The sequence below is a fragment of the Aythya marila genome (assembly GCF_965140915.1).
Source record: "Aythya marila genome assembly, chromosome: 10".
NCBI classification, from domain to species: Eukaryota; Metazoa; Chordata; class Aves; order Anseriformes; family Anatidae; genus Aythya; species Aythya marila.
In genome coordinates this window covers 772,168-787,824 of record NC_139051.1, presented here as the reverse complement: position 1 = coordinate 787,824, position 15,657 = coordinate 772,168, and the positions used below count along the sequence as shown (strand labels likewise).

The window sequence follows — 15,657 nt, the reverse complement described above, 5'->3', positions numbered from 1 at the left end:
CATGGGTGCACCCACCTGCACGGCCACCCACCACAGCACAGGGTGCAAAACTGATGGCAGAGGAGCTCAGTGTTCCCTGGAATTAAATTAAAGTGTTTACAAACAACTGATTTCACAGAAGCCGTGTGGGTGTTTTTTCACAAAGCCGTTAGTTTAAAACAAACCTACAGTCATCAAAGCAGAGCACTGAAGAGATTGATGAGGATTATCAGAATGGCACGAGATAAAAGAAACTTCTTCAGCACGCTGAGTGGCACGGTGCCCGGTGCCCATGCAGGAGATCCCCGACCATTAGAGGTCTGTGGGTCAGCCCGCTGGCTTCCTCAGGTCCCTCTGCATGGACAGGCCACACCAGAAGGCATTCAGGGGTTACCACAAGGCTTCTCCTGGGCTCCCACAGGGACCAGGGCTTCTTCAGGTGGTATTTATAGGCAGGATTCCTGTCTCCCAAAGTCCCTTCAGTTACAGATTAACACAACACCCGTTTCCTCATAAACAAGTGCTTCTCTCAGGCTCCCAAGGCCTTTTGCTCCCACGTGAGCATTATTTCTCCCAAGCAAGGAGAAAATCCCACCTGCAAGGCCAGGCTATGGCACCCACCCCCAGGGCCACCCTTACAGCATTGAGGGTCACCACAGGAGCAACTGGGGGGCCACCAGCCCCCAGCATGTGTGACCCCCCCCCCCCGACCAGTGACACTGCTGGGGCTCTCCCCAGCAAAGCCCCTTTAAGGGCTGCTCGGGGCGGCGCGACATTAATTTTAGCCTGGAGCACAGCCAGGGGCACGCGGGGGCTGCAGGGCAGCTGCTGCAGCGCCTCCACACCCTGCCCTTCCCCGGGCCCTCCCCCTGCAGAGCCCCAATTTCACTGCTTTTCACCCGACGGGTGCCAGCCTGGCGGCAGAGGAGCTATGGCAGAGGAGCAGAGCGAGCTGGACGAGAGGATCATCATCAAGGACCAACACACCAAGGAGATCGACCTGGTGAACAGAGACCCGAAGCGGATAAATGAAGACGTTGTGAAGGTATGGCTTTAAGCGCTATTTTTGAGAAGCATCTTCCTTATTGCAACAAGTATATGGGTATCTTCATCCTGCATCTGGCCTGACTTCAGCCGTGGCTTTAAGTCACTGGTGCACGTGCCTCAAGAGGAGGCAGCACCTCGGGTGGCAGCGAGGTCGCTTGCTGCAGGACCCCCACCCTGCGCTGCCAGGGCCATTTGGATGCTGGCTGGACACCCCTGTGGGGTGCATGGCTCCAATTAATGCAATATCCCTGATCCTTTGTATATGCTGTGCAACTCCATGGGCTGCAGCTTGAAAATTATGGAGACACCCTCATTTGTGACAGCAAGTGGAAAGCCAAAAATAAAGCAGGCTCAGCCTATATCACTGATTTAAAGTGAACCCTGGAAAAAAAGCTACTTATGATCAAGAGTTGACAACCTGAGTACCAGAGCACTTAGACATGTATTGTCCTCTTTGGAAGATTGTTTCTCCTGGGTGGCAGCATGAGGGTGCAGCCAGCCTCCTCGCCTGTTTTTGATCAAAAGGAGTAGCACATCCCTGAAAAGGGAATCGCTTTCCTTAATGCTGACCACTGAAACTTGACTGCTCTGTCAGTCATGTAATAAGATTTGTTAGAATTATGCCAAAGATAAGTTTGGCCCAAAGGAGGACGGGCAGAGAGGGAAGGGTTTTGTTAAAACTGTTTGAGAGATCAAAGTGAATGACACCGGGAGTGACAAGACTCCAAGCCTGCTCACAAAGGCTCTGAGCAAGTTGTGACCTTGATCGTACTGCTGAAATGCAAGCCTGCATTTGTGCATTAAAATGCTTTCTATTACAGCTAAAACCGTGGGCATGGCCAAATTAAAGTGCCCCAGATGAGCTGGGGCAGTGCCAGCCATAGATGGGCACCTTCCGGCAGGGCGAGACGTGCCCGCGACAGCTGCCGGCGGCTCGGTCCCCGCGGCCCCGCACGGTGTGTGCCCACATCTGTGCCACCCCCGGCGCTGCCTCTGCTCGCACTGGGCCATGGGCAGGCCCCACGGCAGAGCTGGGCCATGGGATCATGGCTTTGGGAAAGGGCACCCCAGAAGCAAAGCCTGGAGAAGGGGGCCCAGGGCAGGGCCTTGTCACAGCGAGCCGGGGGGATGGCACCAGGCCAGGGGCAGCTGCCCTGCCATCAGCCACGCTGCCCACGCCACATTGACAGGCTCCAGCACGGCTCATTGCCAAGTGCCAAGCAATGCCCCGTCAGACCTACCTGCTCACTGCTTGCAATGCCACCAGCTGTCCCAAATAGGACGTGTCAGGGCACGGCAGGCCCTCCCTAACCCCCTCACGCCATTCCCCCATCCCACCCCTTCCCCTGCCTTTTTCTGCCACAGCTCCAAAACCCCCAAGAGGATTTTGAAGCTCACCAGCTTATGTGACCACCATACTTCCTCAGCTTTGGAAGCTTTCAGAGTGCTCAGTCCAGCCACCTCGCATTCTTCCAACCTTAAAAATAGCACCAAAGATAAGGCTGGGCAGGGAGAGGCAGAACCGCCAGGCCCTTAACCCCGGGCACTGCCACTCGCCTGCCTCCCTCTGCAGCAGCTCAGAGGGGCAAAGCCTCTGCAGCAAGCAGCAGCAAACTAGAAAATGCCCTGCCCTTAAAGACTTAAGGGCCTTTAAATGCCCTTCCTTAAATCTTCACAGGTCCAGAGGCAGGCTAGGGCAGGAAAGCAGACTAAGAATCATTCATCTAGGTTGGAAGAGACCTCCAAGATCACCGAGTCCAACCTCTGACCTAACACTAACCAGTCCTCCACTAAACCATATCACTGAGCTCTACATCTAAACATCTTTTAAAGACCTCCAGGGATGGTGACTCGGCCACTTCCCTCGGCAGCCCATTCCAATGCCTAACTTGCAGGCAGCAAGGTTCACCCTGCCATAGAGCCATATCTGCTCGCTGAGGTGCACCAGCAGGAGCTGGAGACCCCAGCACAGCTACAAGAGGGGCAGCAGCCAAGTGTGCTTGGCAGAGCTCTTAAAGCCCTTCCCTGGACACAGCCATGGAGCACACAGGCAGCACCCGCAGGTGCTACCACCTGAAGGCACCGGGGCAGAGCCCAGGCTCAGCTCACAGTTCAGCCTCTCTGCCCCATCTCTCCTCAGAGCCCCTTCTGACACACTGGAAGAAAAAAAGCAGAGGAGAAGAGACTCCTCCCTTATAAGCTGCTGCTCCCTTCATTAATTGATCCCCTGATTAGCTAATCAGGCAGTCAGGCAGCTGAGATCTGTCATTCATTGCCAGCCCAGCCGGGCAGTCGATGCTGCTCACCAGCCCCCACCAGCCTGGCTGTTAATTCCTAATCCATGTCAATATTTGCCCAGCATCTCTTGCCAATCCCAGGAAATTAAAGATGATAGCGAATGATTTTACGATCAAAGTGCTTCCAAAACCAGAAGGGATGTTGCAGTTTGACAGACAGGTATAAACAGACACATTAGCCTCACCAATGAAAGGTCACGCTTTTTTCAAGACAAATAGCTTGGCTCATGCATTCCCTAAAAATGAGTTACATCACAACGAGATCTCTGTGCATAGTTCAGAGGCTTTTAAGAATATTTGTAATGCAGGGACACTCCCAACGCATGCATATAACACCATATCCCTGTAAGGGCATGGCCAAGCTGATGTCTCTCTCTCTTCAGGCAGAATGCAAACAAGCTGAATTGAGTACCTTGAATCCGAATATATAAATAAGTAAACCATAAATCAAGAGGACTGTTGGGGTTTTATTAGCGCAAACCACCTTCCTGCCGAGCAGGCAGCCCATGCCTGAATGCTAAAAAAGGGTAGGAACGGGCTCTGGCTTCCTCCAGAGTAAACACATCCACGCACATCACCCCTTCGGAGCACTCATGGCCGGCCCCAGCACCTGTGAGCGTGGTGCACAGCGTGAGTGCTGCTGGCCCTGCCCCATCTCCCTCAGACCTGGGCACGGCATCCAGATGCACCGGGGTCTGTCCCTGCTCCGGGGCTGCGACCCCGCTGCCCCCTCTGGGCTCCCCCCACGTGGCAGCAGCTCCCTGCTCCCCCACTGCAGTCTGTGCTCACCCCCTGCCTCTTCTCTGCTCCCAGGTGGATTTTGAAGACGTGATAGCTGAGCCAGTGGGAACGTACAGCTTTGACGGTGTCTGGAAAACCAGCTACACCACCTTCACCGTCAGCAAGTACTGGTGCTACCGCCTGCTTTCTGCCATCCTGGGAATCCCCCTGGCCGTGGTCTGGGGCTTCCTCTTTGCCCTCATCTCCTTCTGCCACATCTGGGCGGTGGTGCCCTGCATCAAGAGCTACCTGATCGAGATCCAGTGTGTCAGCCGCATCTACTCCCTCTGCATCCACACCTTCTGCGACCCACTCTTCGAGGCGCTCTCCAAGATCTGCAGCAACATCAGAGTTGCTCTGCGGAAGGAAACCTAGAGCTTGAGAGCTGCCCCAGCCATCGCGCTGCTCGTGGTGTGCCCGCCTCGGCCACGCTGCCACCTCACCTGGGGGACCTGCACAGCACGCAGGAGCCTGCGGCACAGCTGGCTCTCGGGACTCTCCCCCAAGAAGGAGGCACACCGAGCTGCCCCTCGATCCATCCTAAAGACAGCAGTGGTGGCAGAACCTGGCATCATGCCCTGCTCCTGCAGGAAGGACCGCAGCATCCCCCAGACCACAACATCCCCCAGACCTCAGCATCTTCTGGACCTCAGCGTCCCCCAGACCTCAGCACCTCCTGGACTGCCGCATCTCCTGGACCATGGCCCTGGGCCACCACCTGCAGCTGCAGAGCAGGGAGGGAGCAGCAGAGCCGCCAGCATGCCGCCAGCTGCCCCTCACAGCCCTGCCTGCTCCGTCTCCATCCTCCAGCATAACCCTGAGAAAAACACTCGCATATGAATTATTTGCCGCAAATAATTGTTGTTGTGAAAGCTTCTGTATTAAATCAGGCTGCACAAAAGGCTTATGGATAGAATAGTGAAAAAAAAAACAAAAAACTCTTTTTCCCTGTGTGTTCCCATTTCAGCAGAGCTTCAAAAAGCAGATTGATTAGTGTATGAAATGCTGTGTCTGCCTCCTGAGAGGACGTGAAGGGCTTGGGCTGCCGACAGCTGCACAGCCACTGGTGGCAGTTTGGCGCTCACTGCAGAATTACAGGGCAGCGCTGGGCCTGCGGGCAGGACACCCTGGGGAGCACCAAGCACGGGGCAGCCGTGTGGGTGCTCCCCGCAGACAGACAGTGCCTATGGAGCGGGCAGTGGGCTCGCCATGGGGAGCAGAGGGAGCAGACGGATCCCACAGCCCCCCGAGGAGGGGACCCGGCCGTGCGCAGCGCCGGGGCTGGATGCTCGTGGAAGGCATAGGTGACAGCAGCCCACAGAAGGGCGTTTGTCACACACCGTGCCCCAGGGCTGCCAGCGCTCCTGGGGGGCATGTGGGGGACACGGGACCGTGTCTGGCCGGGGCCCAGCCTCCTGGGGGCAACACGGTGCTCCTGAAGAGGGGGACAGGGGAAAGGTGCAGTTCGGGGCTGTTTCCTCCCCTGGGCTGTCAGTCAGTTTGTTTGGCCCGTGCTCCGCAGAGCTGTGTTTTAACTGTGAGGCGCTTTGTTGGCTCTGTCCTTAAGTGCTTTGCTGAATCAGGGCCCAGGAGGTCTCATTGTTCACTTATTATTCTCAGTTGTATTCATGTGCTTTTTTTCCTTGGCTTCCAACAAGTACTTGAAGCCGAAGTCTCTGCTAGTGCTATGCCAAGGGCTAGGAAGAGCCAGATTTTCTGTTGGTGCTCCTCCAGTGACTTGGGACTGTGGGCCTTCGTTATCCCACAGCGACGTAGCACTGACGCTCAGCAACACCAGGCCTCGAGACGGATAGAGGTACACACAAGAAAAAAGATAGTTAAATGTTTGTAGGGAAAAATATAATGTTTCCAATAACACTTTGTCACAAGCATTTTTTAAAGCTTTTTGAAGGAATAAAAGTAATAAAAAGCAATGTTGGAATTACAGTCGGTTTAATTTTGTTGTTGCTGTCCTAGCAGTTCACATCCTGAACCAGCCCCCTCCAGGCTCCCCACCACGGTGGTCTCCAGGCTCCCTGCGCAGGGAGCGCACGCTGCCACTGTCAGCGCCTCTGTCTCCCTCTGACCCTCTTGAAGCATGTGTCAGCCCCGTGGCCAGTGTCCCTTTCTGTGACAAGCCTCTAGCTTATCCTGACAGAGTGAAGGCAGCCCCGGGGCGAACTGTGCCCTGCGGTGGGCAGGCAGAGCCGAGGCACCCTCCGGGGACATCCCAGGGTGCGGGGGCACAGAACAAAAGAGGAGCGAGTGCGAACGAGCCCCCGTGCTCTCAAAAGAGCCCAAGCACATCAGGGTCCCCTTCTTGTTCCATGCAGGAGGTAGTGACTCTCAAAGGGAAAGGGGATGAACATAGGAGGAAAAACTCTGTTTTCATAACGATTTAAACCAGTCTGTGAAGTGTGCTGGGACTGAATGTGCCGGGACTGAATGTGCCGGGTCATAGTCACTTGAAGCTACGAGAAAAAAATCAAAGGAATGCCAGAATATAAAAGGTGAAAATGTACCTGTTAGTGACAGTGAAAAAATAAAGCTAATACATAGATAAATGCATTTTTCACACTCATTCCCAACACGTAAGGCCAATTCAGGTTACCCCTGAGTGCACACAGGCCTCACTTCTGCATGCCATCCCTGCAGGTGCCCACAGGAGAAGCAATCCAAGCGAGGGTGGGAGCGTCTGTCCTCAGTGCTCCCTCCCAGCCACCCGGACAGAGCCCACCCTGAGCTGCTCCAGCCTGCAGAGCCCAGGCCACAGCTAACTCCATGCGACGTACAAAGTGGTGTACACATCTTAAGTGCTTGGTGCAGTGCTCTATAAACAAAAGCATCCTTACCCTGAGCGTACTCAGGTCTTGTGTTTAAAGCGTAGCATCCCGACAGTTCCCTTCGTTTTTTCAGTATTGCCATGCTTCTGCACTTCCCCTCCCTCTTTCCATCAAGACACAGTCAGAAAATTTTATTTACAGGTATTTCTTTGCAATAAAAATCCATGCCATAAGCATGACCTCGTGCATTACAAAGCAAGATTGCATTGGTGTAAAAGACTAACTGCTATCTACAGTAAACCCAAAGCAAAAGCTCGGCCTCGGGGGACTCTGCGGGAGTTTTTCAATCCCACGGAGCCCAGATGCAATCCCCAGTGCCAGCCCTTTAGAAGCTTTGAGCGCGTTCAGCAAATGTATTATTGCACACATCCCCTGATCCTACAGTCGTGTCTGCTTCCCTCGCTCCCACTGCCCGACGTGCACAGCCCTGCTGGTGGCATTCCCGGGCACAGCTGTGGGCACGGGGACACCCGGCCCATGGCACCCCATGGCACCCTATCCCACCCCATGGCACCCTATCCCACCCCACAGAACCCCGCAGCCCCACGCTCCCCGCTCCATCCCGGCCATGCCACCTGCCCAGCACAGGGGAGCGGGGAGGGGGCTCCCTTCAGTCGGGGTGAGCCCAACTCTGGCGATTGCTCGGGACAAAACCTGCCCCTCGTGAGTTTGGAAAGCCACCCGCCTCAGCGGCAAATGGACACGGAACCGGGTTCGTGCTGCTCAGCGCCACGCACCACCGAAATCCCGAGCACAGAAGTCTTCCACTGGCTCCTGCCCCGGTTAAATAACAAACGCTGTACATGCTCACCCTCGCGCAGACCCTATGTACACCTATTTACACGGAAATCCCCTCTCTGGTCCCAATCACAGCTTTTTACAGGGGCGTGCTGAAGGCGCTCAGCACGGCGGAGAAGCAGGGCCGGGCCGGCGGTGCCTCACGTCGCGGGGGGCTGCGTGAAGCTCCTCTGGCTCGTGCTCTTGCAGCTGAGGACGAAGGAGGAGGAGTTGCTCTTCTTGCTGACGCTCAGGTCGCACGCCGGCCGCGACTTCAGGTAGCGCGTGGAGCAGCAGAGGAAGCGCCGCATCAGGTCGTGGAAGAGGTGCCCCGTGTACAGCATGTAGATCCACGGGTTGCAGCAGCTGTTGAGGCTGGCCAGGAGCATGGCGATGATGAAGGGAGAGGCTGCAAGGCAGAAAGAGCCATCAGGGTGCTGTGGGGCAGGGAGAGCCCCCGGGAGGGCACCGGGCACAGCATAGCGGTGCCTGCCCCGCACCGGGACACACGGCCCTGCTGCAGAAACACCACAGCAACCGCACTGGTAAAGATGAGGTGGGATACATGAACAGCAGGCAGCGAGTCCGTGTTTAAGGAATTCCTGCTGAGGGTTTTCCCAGAGGAGCTGTGTTTGCCCTGCTCGGCTCCCAGGCTGCTGGTTCTGGGATGTTAACCCCGCAACACCTCGCAAAGAGGCAGCGCTGCTCCTCCTGCTGCAGTCAGCGCTTGCAGTGCCCTCCTGGGGGACATGGCAGAGAGCAGGGCCCAGGATAAAGAGCCAGTGGGGTCTCTGCCACCCTCCCCAACATCCCCAGGGTGCCCCTGATGGGGCTGCCAGGAGCACCACTCCCAGGTGTCCCCACCACCGAAACGCAGCTGCAGGGACGGAGGCCACCAGCCCAGCCACATCCACGCCTCCGCACAGCGCTGTCCCAGCCCCTGAGAGCAGAGACATTTTCCTTGCCCCTCTCCCCGAATTAATTTCCATGTACAAAGCTGTGCCATGGGAAATGATGGCCGTTTCCATTTCAATAATGAAATCTGGGAGCCTGGCAACGGCTCCTGGCTGCACACCCAGCTGTCGGGGTGGCGAAGGTGGCAGCGCGGTGCCAGGCACAGCACAAAGCCCCCCGGGTTTCCCACCCATGGCCGAGAGCTCAGACCGGCACCGACCCGTCAGAGCAGGGCTGCTGGCCCCACAGCCTGGTGGCCACGCTGGCCCCAGGTGCTGAGCCCCATAGGGGTGGTGTGCCCTGCGCCAGCCCCGCGCCCCAGCCTGGCTTCTGCCCTCCTCGTGTGCTGCCAGCAGGCGCGAGCAGTGCGGGCACTGCTGGGGTCTGGCTGTGCTCGCTGCCTGTCTGCCTCTGCAAAAATCCACTTGCACCTCTGAAACCAGAAGAGAAGCACAAATAGTGAGTGCTGGCTTCCAAATGCACCTTTAACCCGCTTGTGCATAATTCCTGCTCAAGTGATGTCTGGTCCAATTGCTTTTAATTTCAAGTATATGCGAAAAGAGAGCCATGGGGAATTGCTTCAAAATCCCAGGTGCGAGACCTGAGACACATCACAGCAAGTCACTTAAAAAAAAAGCAATCATCCATCTGTTGCTGACTCAGCTCTCCTGTCTCCGAGGCACATAAATTGAGCTTCGTGGGGCTCTCTGTGCATGGTGAGCATCGCGGGAGCTGCCCCAGGAGTGGCTCAAGAGCCGCTTGCCCCTGCCAAGGTGGGGACGTCTGATTTTGGGGTGCCGTGCTGGCACCCCCAGCCCCTCGGAGCAGACCCTGGTCCCACACACTGCTCACACCGCAGCAGCAGGTATAAACAGCTCCCCTCGCCAGGCATGTTCTTTGTGACACCCTATGTGGAGGATTCTAAAAATTTTCCTAGCAAGCCAGAGGTGGCAGAGCCCTGCTGCTGGCCGGTGAGCTCGCTGCCCCTCGTCTTGTCCAGCACAGCACCCACACTGCCCGTAGATCCTGCAGCACGAGGAGCAGCTGAACTCACCTCCTGCTGCTGGCACACCTCTGCGCCAGTGTCCTGTGATTCTGCCCAGCCAGGGCAGCCCAAGCTTTGGTGAAAAAAAGAAAAAAAATCTGGGCTGCAGGGCAACCTGCTGCTTCTGCAAAGAGCGAGGGCTCTGCAGCCGCTCTCGTGCCCCTGGGACAGCCCGCAGGAGGATGGAGGGCCTGGGGAGGGCACCCTGGGGTGCTGCAAGCTGCAGCCCTCCTTGCCCAGCAAAGCAAAGCAACAGAAAGGGTGGCACTGCCCGTTCGACAGTGTAGGCAGGGGCAAGTCTGACTAACAGGCAGGCATGGCCACGACCTGTAGCAGCGCCGGCTATGAACCCGATCGCCCTGAGCAGCCCCACTGAGGGAACCGGCAGCAGCAGAGCTTTGGCTTTCTGATGAAGCAGGCTGGAAATACAGCCAGAGGGAGAGACACAATTCATCCAGCTTCTGAAAATTTTGACTAGCCTAAAAGTTTTGACTAGCCTAAATCAGGTTAAAAAAAAAAAAAAAAAAAAAAAAAAAAGATAGCTGCCTGGAGCACCTAGGAGGGCTTAAAAAGCTGAGCTGTGCTTATGTCTCCACCTGGAATGGAAGGGACAGAGAGAGGGAAGAAAGGCAAAGCGAGGAGAGCTGGAGCCAGGCAGGAGAGCTGCTCTGGCTGCTGGGAGCACAGATGTGCACGGGCTGCCGCGGACACTAGGTTTTGCACTGGAGGTGTGTAAATGACACCAGTTAACGAGTGTGTAAGTGACACTGGCTAACAACACGACACGACGGGAGTACGTGGTGCGACCCAGCCGCAAAGCCCCTGCCGTGGCAGGGCTGTGGGGCAGACAGCAGGGAGCTGCGGCTCCCCCTCAGCCTGTGGCATCCCCAGGCTCCGCGCTTCTGATGAGTTTGGGGCACTTTGTCTAAGAGTTGTCCCCCAGTGCACTTTTTTGTCCTTTTTCCTAGCTCACAAGGCTGTGCAGAGTTTTTCTTGTAAGCTCTCCCCTCAGGTGCGGGGACACCTCCGTGCAGAGGCAGCACAGACTCGCTCAGCTACAAGCACACAAACCCAAGGAGGGTCATATATTTTACTCTGCTTGCAACCTTAGTGACGACAGGAGCAGCCAGCACCAAGTATAAAAAATGGCAATTCAGTGACACCACATCCTTTAGGAAAAGCCTTTGCTCATAAATCAGGGGGGTTCTGGAGGAACCGTGCTCCAACCAGAGATAAAATAACAGCGGCACAGTCCCTGGGAGGATGGAAGCAGAAGAAGAGGGTGAAAGAAGGGCAAAAGAGTTGAAAGCAAAGAAGTCAGCAAGGACAAAACGATACTGCAAAAGAAAAGAAGTCGGGCAGTGAGACGAGCAGTTTGTGCTGTGGGAGCTGCCGCGTGGAGCAGGAGCGAGCAGCCGGTGTGGGTAACTCAGAGCTCGGAGGCTGAGCTCTCACAGCCACCTCGGGGAGCGGCGACACCTCCCCAGCCACCGCCAGCCACGCAGCCCGACCCCAGAGCCACAGCCACCCTGGATTTGTGCGGGCTGAGCTAGCCTTCGCCCAGGTACAGCCACCACCACCCCTCCCTTTTCTTCTCCATGTTCAGAACTTCTCCCCGTCCCCCTCCCAGCCCCCCGAGACCCGACCCAGCTGAGTTTCTGGCTGCCCCCGCAGCCCGCTGCCAGGTGTCCCCGCGGTCGCTGGACTGAGCGGCACGGGGGGCAGGACGTACCTTCCTGCGGGGCGTTCGTGTCCCACACAGACCACATCTGCACGAAGAAAAAGGGCGTCCAGCAGACGATGAAAGCTAGCACGATGATGAAGGTCATTTTGACCGTCCGGATCTTGGCTTTGGAGATGAGCCTCGTGCTGCTCACCCTGGCAAACGCCGTCCCGCTGCGGGCGTTGGAGCTCAGACCCACGTTGGGCCCGTGAGCCGTCTTCAGCTTCACGTTCTGCCAGATTTTGAAGCTGATTAAGCCATAGCAGATGCTCAGCATCAGCACAGGGATGATGTAGACCATGAGGGTTATCCAGGTGACATAGGCTTTGGGTCCCCAAGGCTGGATGAAGTCTGCCCAACAGTCGTAAACTCCATTCCCCACATCCCTCAGAGAAAATATGTGGATCTGAGGGATGCTGACCAGCAGGCACAGCAGCCAGGTGAGGAGGACAGAGACCCGGTCCGCCCTCCTGTGCAGGGACCTCAGCGGCTGACAGATGGCCAAGCACCGGTCCAGGGACATCAGCAAGAGCATGTAGGTGGAGGCGAACATCCCCACCACCTGCAAGTACTTGATCAGCCGGCAAAGGAAATCCGGTCCGTAAAACCTGAAGGTGATGTCCCAGATGAGCTGGGGCAGCACCTGGAAGATGGCCACGACCAGGTCGGCGATGCTCAGGTGCTTCATGAAGAAGTACATGCGGGAGTGCTTCTGCCGGGTGGTGTGGATGGCCAGCAGCACGCACAGGTTGCCGGTCAGGGCGAGGAAGAGGATGAGGCAGAGCACCGTCACCTCCACCTTGGCCATGTCCTCGTTCCTCTTCAGCGGGTCCGCCGTGCCGTTCCTGCCCGCCGTCTGGTTCTCCGCCGGGACGCTGCCGTTCCCCAGCGACCCGTTGGCCGCCCACAGGCTGCTCCCGGCCAGGTACAACTTCTCCATGGCCACCCCGGCCCGAGCCCAGCCCGGCGAGCGCAGGGAGCCCCCGCGAGCCGCTCCCGGCCGCAGGCAGGCGCGGCCCCGGCACGGCTCCGCTCCCCGGCGCTCGCCCCCGCGCCGCGCTCCCGTCCGGCCCCCCCCCGGCCGCGGGGGCAGGAGGGGCTCCGGGCACCCCCCCCGCCCCGCCCGGCCCTCGCCGTGCCCGCAGCCCCCTGCCCCCGGCGGCACGGGGCGTGCCGGGGGGGGGTCGGGGACCGGGAGCGGGGAGCAGCCGCGCCCCCGTCCCGCTGCCGGCACCCACGCGGGGAGAGGGGGACCCCGGCCGAGGGGGGCGGGAAGGGGGTGGGAGGGGTGGGATGGGAGGGGTGAGGAGGGATGGAGAGAGGTGGGGTGGGGTGGGAGGGGATGGGATGGGATGGGATGGGATGGGATGGGATGGGATGGGATGGGATGGGATGGGATGGGATGGGATGAGGAGCAGCCTGGCCCCCTCAGCATCCCCATCTCATCCCTGTCCCCAACCCCAACCCCAGCCCCAGCCCCAGCCCAAGCTCCATCCCCGTCCCCATTCCCGACCCCGTCCCCATCCCCATCCCATCCCCGTCCCCGTCCCCATCCCCATCCCATTCCGTTCCCATCCCCATCCCATCCCTGTCCCCGTCCCCGTTCCCATCCCCATCCCCATCCCCGTCCCCATCCCCGTCCCCATCCCACCCCACCCGCCGCAGCGGCGGGCGCGGAGCGGGTCCGGGGCCGGCTCCGGACCCCGCCGCCTGCGCTGGGAGCGGCGGCCGCGAGGGGGAGCGGCAGCGCCGGGCCCGGCCGGGCCCCCCCCCGAGGGCTGCGGGGCGCCCCCGGCCGCCGGTGCCTGCGCCCGGCCGGGACCGGAGCCGGGCACGGGGCGCGGGGCTGTCCCCGAGCCCCCCGCGGCTCTTCTGGCCCCGATGCCGGCGAATTGTCCCGAGGCTCGGCAGAAATTGCCCTTCGGAGCCCCCCCCCGCCCCCCTCCAGGGGCTCTCTGCGCTGCTCTCGCCGCGTCTCCGTTGCTCCGGGCCCCCGCTGGAGGCTCGCACTCGCGCCCCTGGGCAGGCAGCGCAGCGCCAGCCACCGAAGGCTTTTTTTCTTTCAGAGAGATTGTTTTAGAGTAATACCAAAGCAGTTCTGTTACAGAAAAAGCCGCGGGTGTGTTTGGTGTCACTGCCATCGGTGCCACTCTCAGCCTGCACGTCTCAGAGAGGGGAGGAGGCTTCCCCTGGACTCACTTCCCCACGAGGGATGCAGGCACCGGGCACTGCTGGAGAGCCCCCCCACGCCTCAGCAGCACCTTCCCGAGCCCTGCAGCAGCCCCGGAGCCATTCCCAGGCTTTTTCACCAAAAAGGTGGCTTCAGCACCACACCGCCCGGCACGGCTGCCTCAGCCACCCAGCCCCAAGCAAAAGGAGCGTGCTGCTGCTCGTTCCACTGCGCTGCTTTTCCCTGATAACCACATCTCAAACTCTACTTAGCCTAGCCTTAGGCCTTGAATAAACATCCCTGAAGTTATTTTTAAAGATTTTTGGGAACCTTTAGCTCTATGCAAGATGTAAAAATGTTAAATACTTTGGCAAGTTCTTCCCTCCAGGGTTCACGTTCTTCCTCCTTCAGGCAATAAAACGGCTGTGGGAATCGCTGAGGATAACAGCTCACCATGTGCAATGCTTTTTTTTCATTGTTCTGCCCTTTTCGGGAGAGCTCTGTAGGAGGAAGTGACCTTGGGTGAAATCCTGGCTGCAGTGGAGTCAAGGGGAGGTTTGCCACTGGCTTCACTTCATCCTGCAGGGCACTCGGAGGTGGTGCATCTGTGCCAGCAGCAGCCTGCGGTCGCCTTGGGACCCGGCTGGCACTGGCGTGCTGGCACCACGCACCTCAGGTGAGTGCCCTAGGACAGAGCAGCCCCAGCTCCTCTTCACTGCCAGCTGAGGCATCGTTCACAGCCACACAGACCCTGATTGCTTCATGGAGTTAGGGTTCTGCACCAAACTGCTCTGAATGCAGACCACAGCCTTACACCAGTTGCATTGCTCAGGAGCGTTCGCAGCCTCAAAGAGTGGTGTGTAACTGTAGAATACATTTTATTTCAACAGTGAATCATAACTGCTAAACTGTGGAAGAGCTCTCCTAGGATTCGTTCTGTTTGTCCCCTTGCCAATGCCAGACTGATCCCAGTGCTGCGTTTTTCTAACGCTCTGTCTGGTCTGATTTTGAAGTGCAGGAGCAGCTTATCGAGCTGCTTAGGTGAAGGATCACGCTCCTCAAGGATGAAACTTTGGATTCAAAACGTGAAGGCATGGAAGGTTTTCATTAGTCTCCCATGAAGCTTTTGGCTACAGCCTAGGCTCTCTGCCCATGCCCCACTCAGAGGCACAGGATCTGGCCCTGCCTCATGGGTGGTGCTGAGCCAGGGGCAAGGAGCTCAGAGCCAGACCTGTGTCAGGAGCAGCAGAAGGAAGCATCCTGCTCCCCGGTGCAAGGAGGCTGCAGTTCTTCCCCTCCCCATTACAAAGAGGGGATGAATTGTGTGAGCACTGCAGGTGCTGCTGCCTGCCTCAGGGCACACAGCACACCACACACCACCCGTGGCTGCCCTCTCCTGTCCCGACGCACCCCCAGCTCCCCAGCAGCCGCTTTGCTCGGCGCTGTGGCTGGATGAGCTTCACACAGAGCTTTGTCTTCAAGTGGTTTGCCAGCTGCCGAGGAGCCAAAGTGCTCCCGCTCCCTGGCCGAGGAAACCAGGGCTGACAGCATCTCCGTCCGTGAAAAAAGTTTTTCTCCTCTCCTGGGCAGCTCAGAGACAGAAATCATTCACTGGGTTTTGGCACCCACCTCGCCAGTTATACAACGTCTGACTCTCCTGTGTATTTTCTCATCTATTACCCTGTTTTCTGGCTGTTACAATTTGGCAGCTTACATGTTTGTTTTACTCAACTGAAAAGATTTACCAAAGGGCAGAAATGAAATGAAACCTCTTCGGCTGAGGATGAATTCAGTAGCCATAAAGCAGGTTCCTGCTCCTCTGCAGGCTGCCAGCTCCGGGCCGCCACGGGGCTGCTCCTGGCACAGCACGGGGGGCACTGGAGGGCACTGGGAGCACCATGGGGCACCCGGCAGCCCTGAGCCAGGCAGCACAGGGAAGGTGCAAACGCTGCCTGCCAGAATTCAGTCAGGTCTGTCCTGGCTGGGGAGGCTGCCGGCACAGCTGTGCACGGAGATGCTGCCCGAGATGCTGGAGCCTGGGC

At 58.0% G+C, this 15,657-nt stretch overlaps 2 protein-coding genes across 2 annotated transcripts; one reads left to right on the top strand and one right to left on the bottom strand.

Annotated features, from left to right (window-relative positions):
• Positions 1-577: 577 nt before the first annotated feature.
• On the top strand, positions 578-7,440 carry CAV3 (caveolin 3). Its single transcript, XM_082768175.1, has 2 exons — positions 578-1,024; positions 4,137-7,440. Exons 1-2 carry the CDS (start codon positions 590-592, stop codon positions 4,476-4,478), a joined length of 777 nt encoding a protein of 258 aa, XP_082624301.1. The 5' UTR covers positions 578-589; the 3' UTR covers positions 4,479-7,440.
• Positions 7,441-7,443: 3 nt separating this feature from the next.
• Positions 7,444-12,570, bottom strand: OXTR (oxytocin receptor). The gene is made up of 2 exons (XM_082768174.1): positions 11,455-12,570; positions 7,444-8,132 (listed from the first exon to the last, which is right to left on the bottom strand). The coding sequence occupies exons 1-2, from the start codon at positions 12,383-12,385 to the stop codon at positions 7,885-7,887; spliced, it is 1,179 nt and encodes a 392-aa protein (XP_082624300.1). The 5' UTR covers positions 12,386-12,570; the 3' UTR covers positions 7,444-7,884.
• Positions 12,571-15,657: the final 3,087 nt, after the last annotated feature.

Coding starts and splice junctions, on each gene's coding strand:
- CAV3 (XM_082768175.1), top strand. CDS start 590: ATGGCACCCACCCCCAGGGCCACCCTTACAGCATTGAGGGTCACCACA. Junction 1,025..4,136: donor TAAATGAAGACGTTGTGAAG/GTATGGCTTTAA, acceptor CTCTGCTCCCAG/GTGGATTTTGAAGACGTGAT.
- OXTR (XM_082768174.1), bottom strand. CDS start 12,385: ATGGAGAAGTTGTACCTGGCCGGGAGCAGCCTGTGGGCGGCCAACGGG. Junction 8,133..11,454: donor CACGAACGCCCCGCAGGAAG/GTACGTCCTGCC, acceptor TCTGCCTTGCAG/CCTCTCCCTTCATCATCGCC.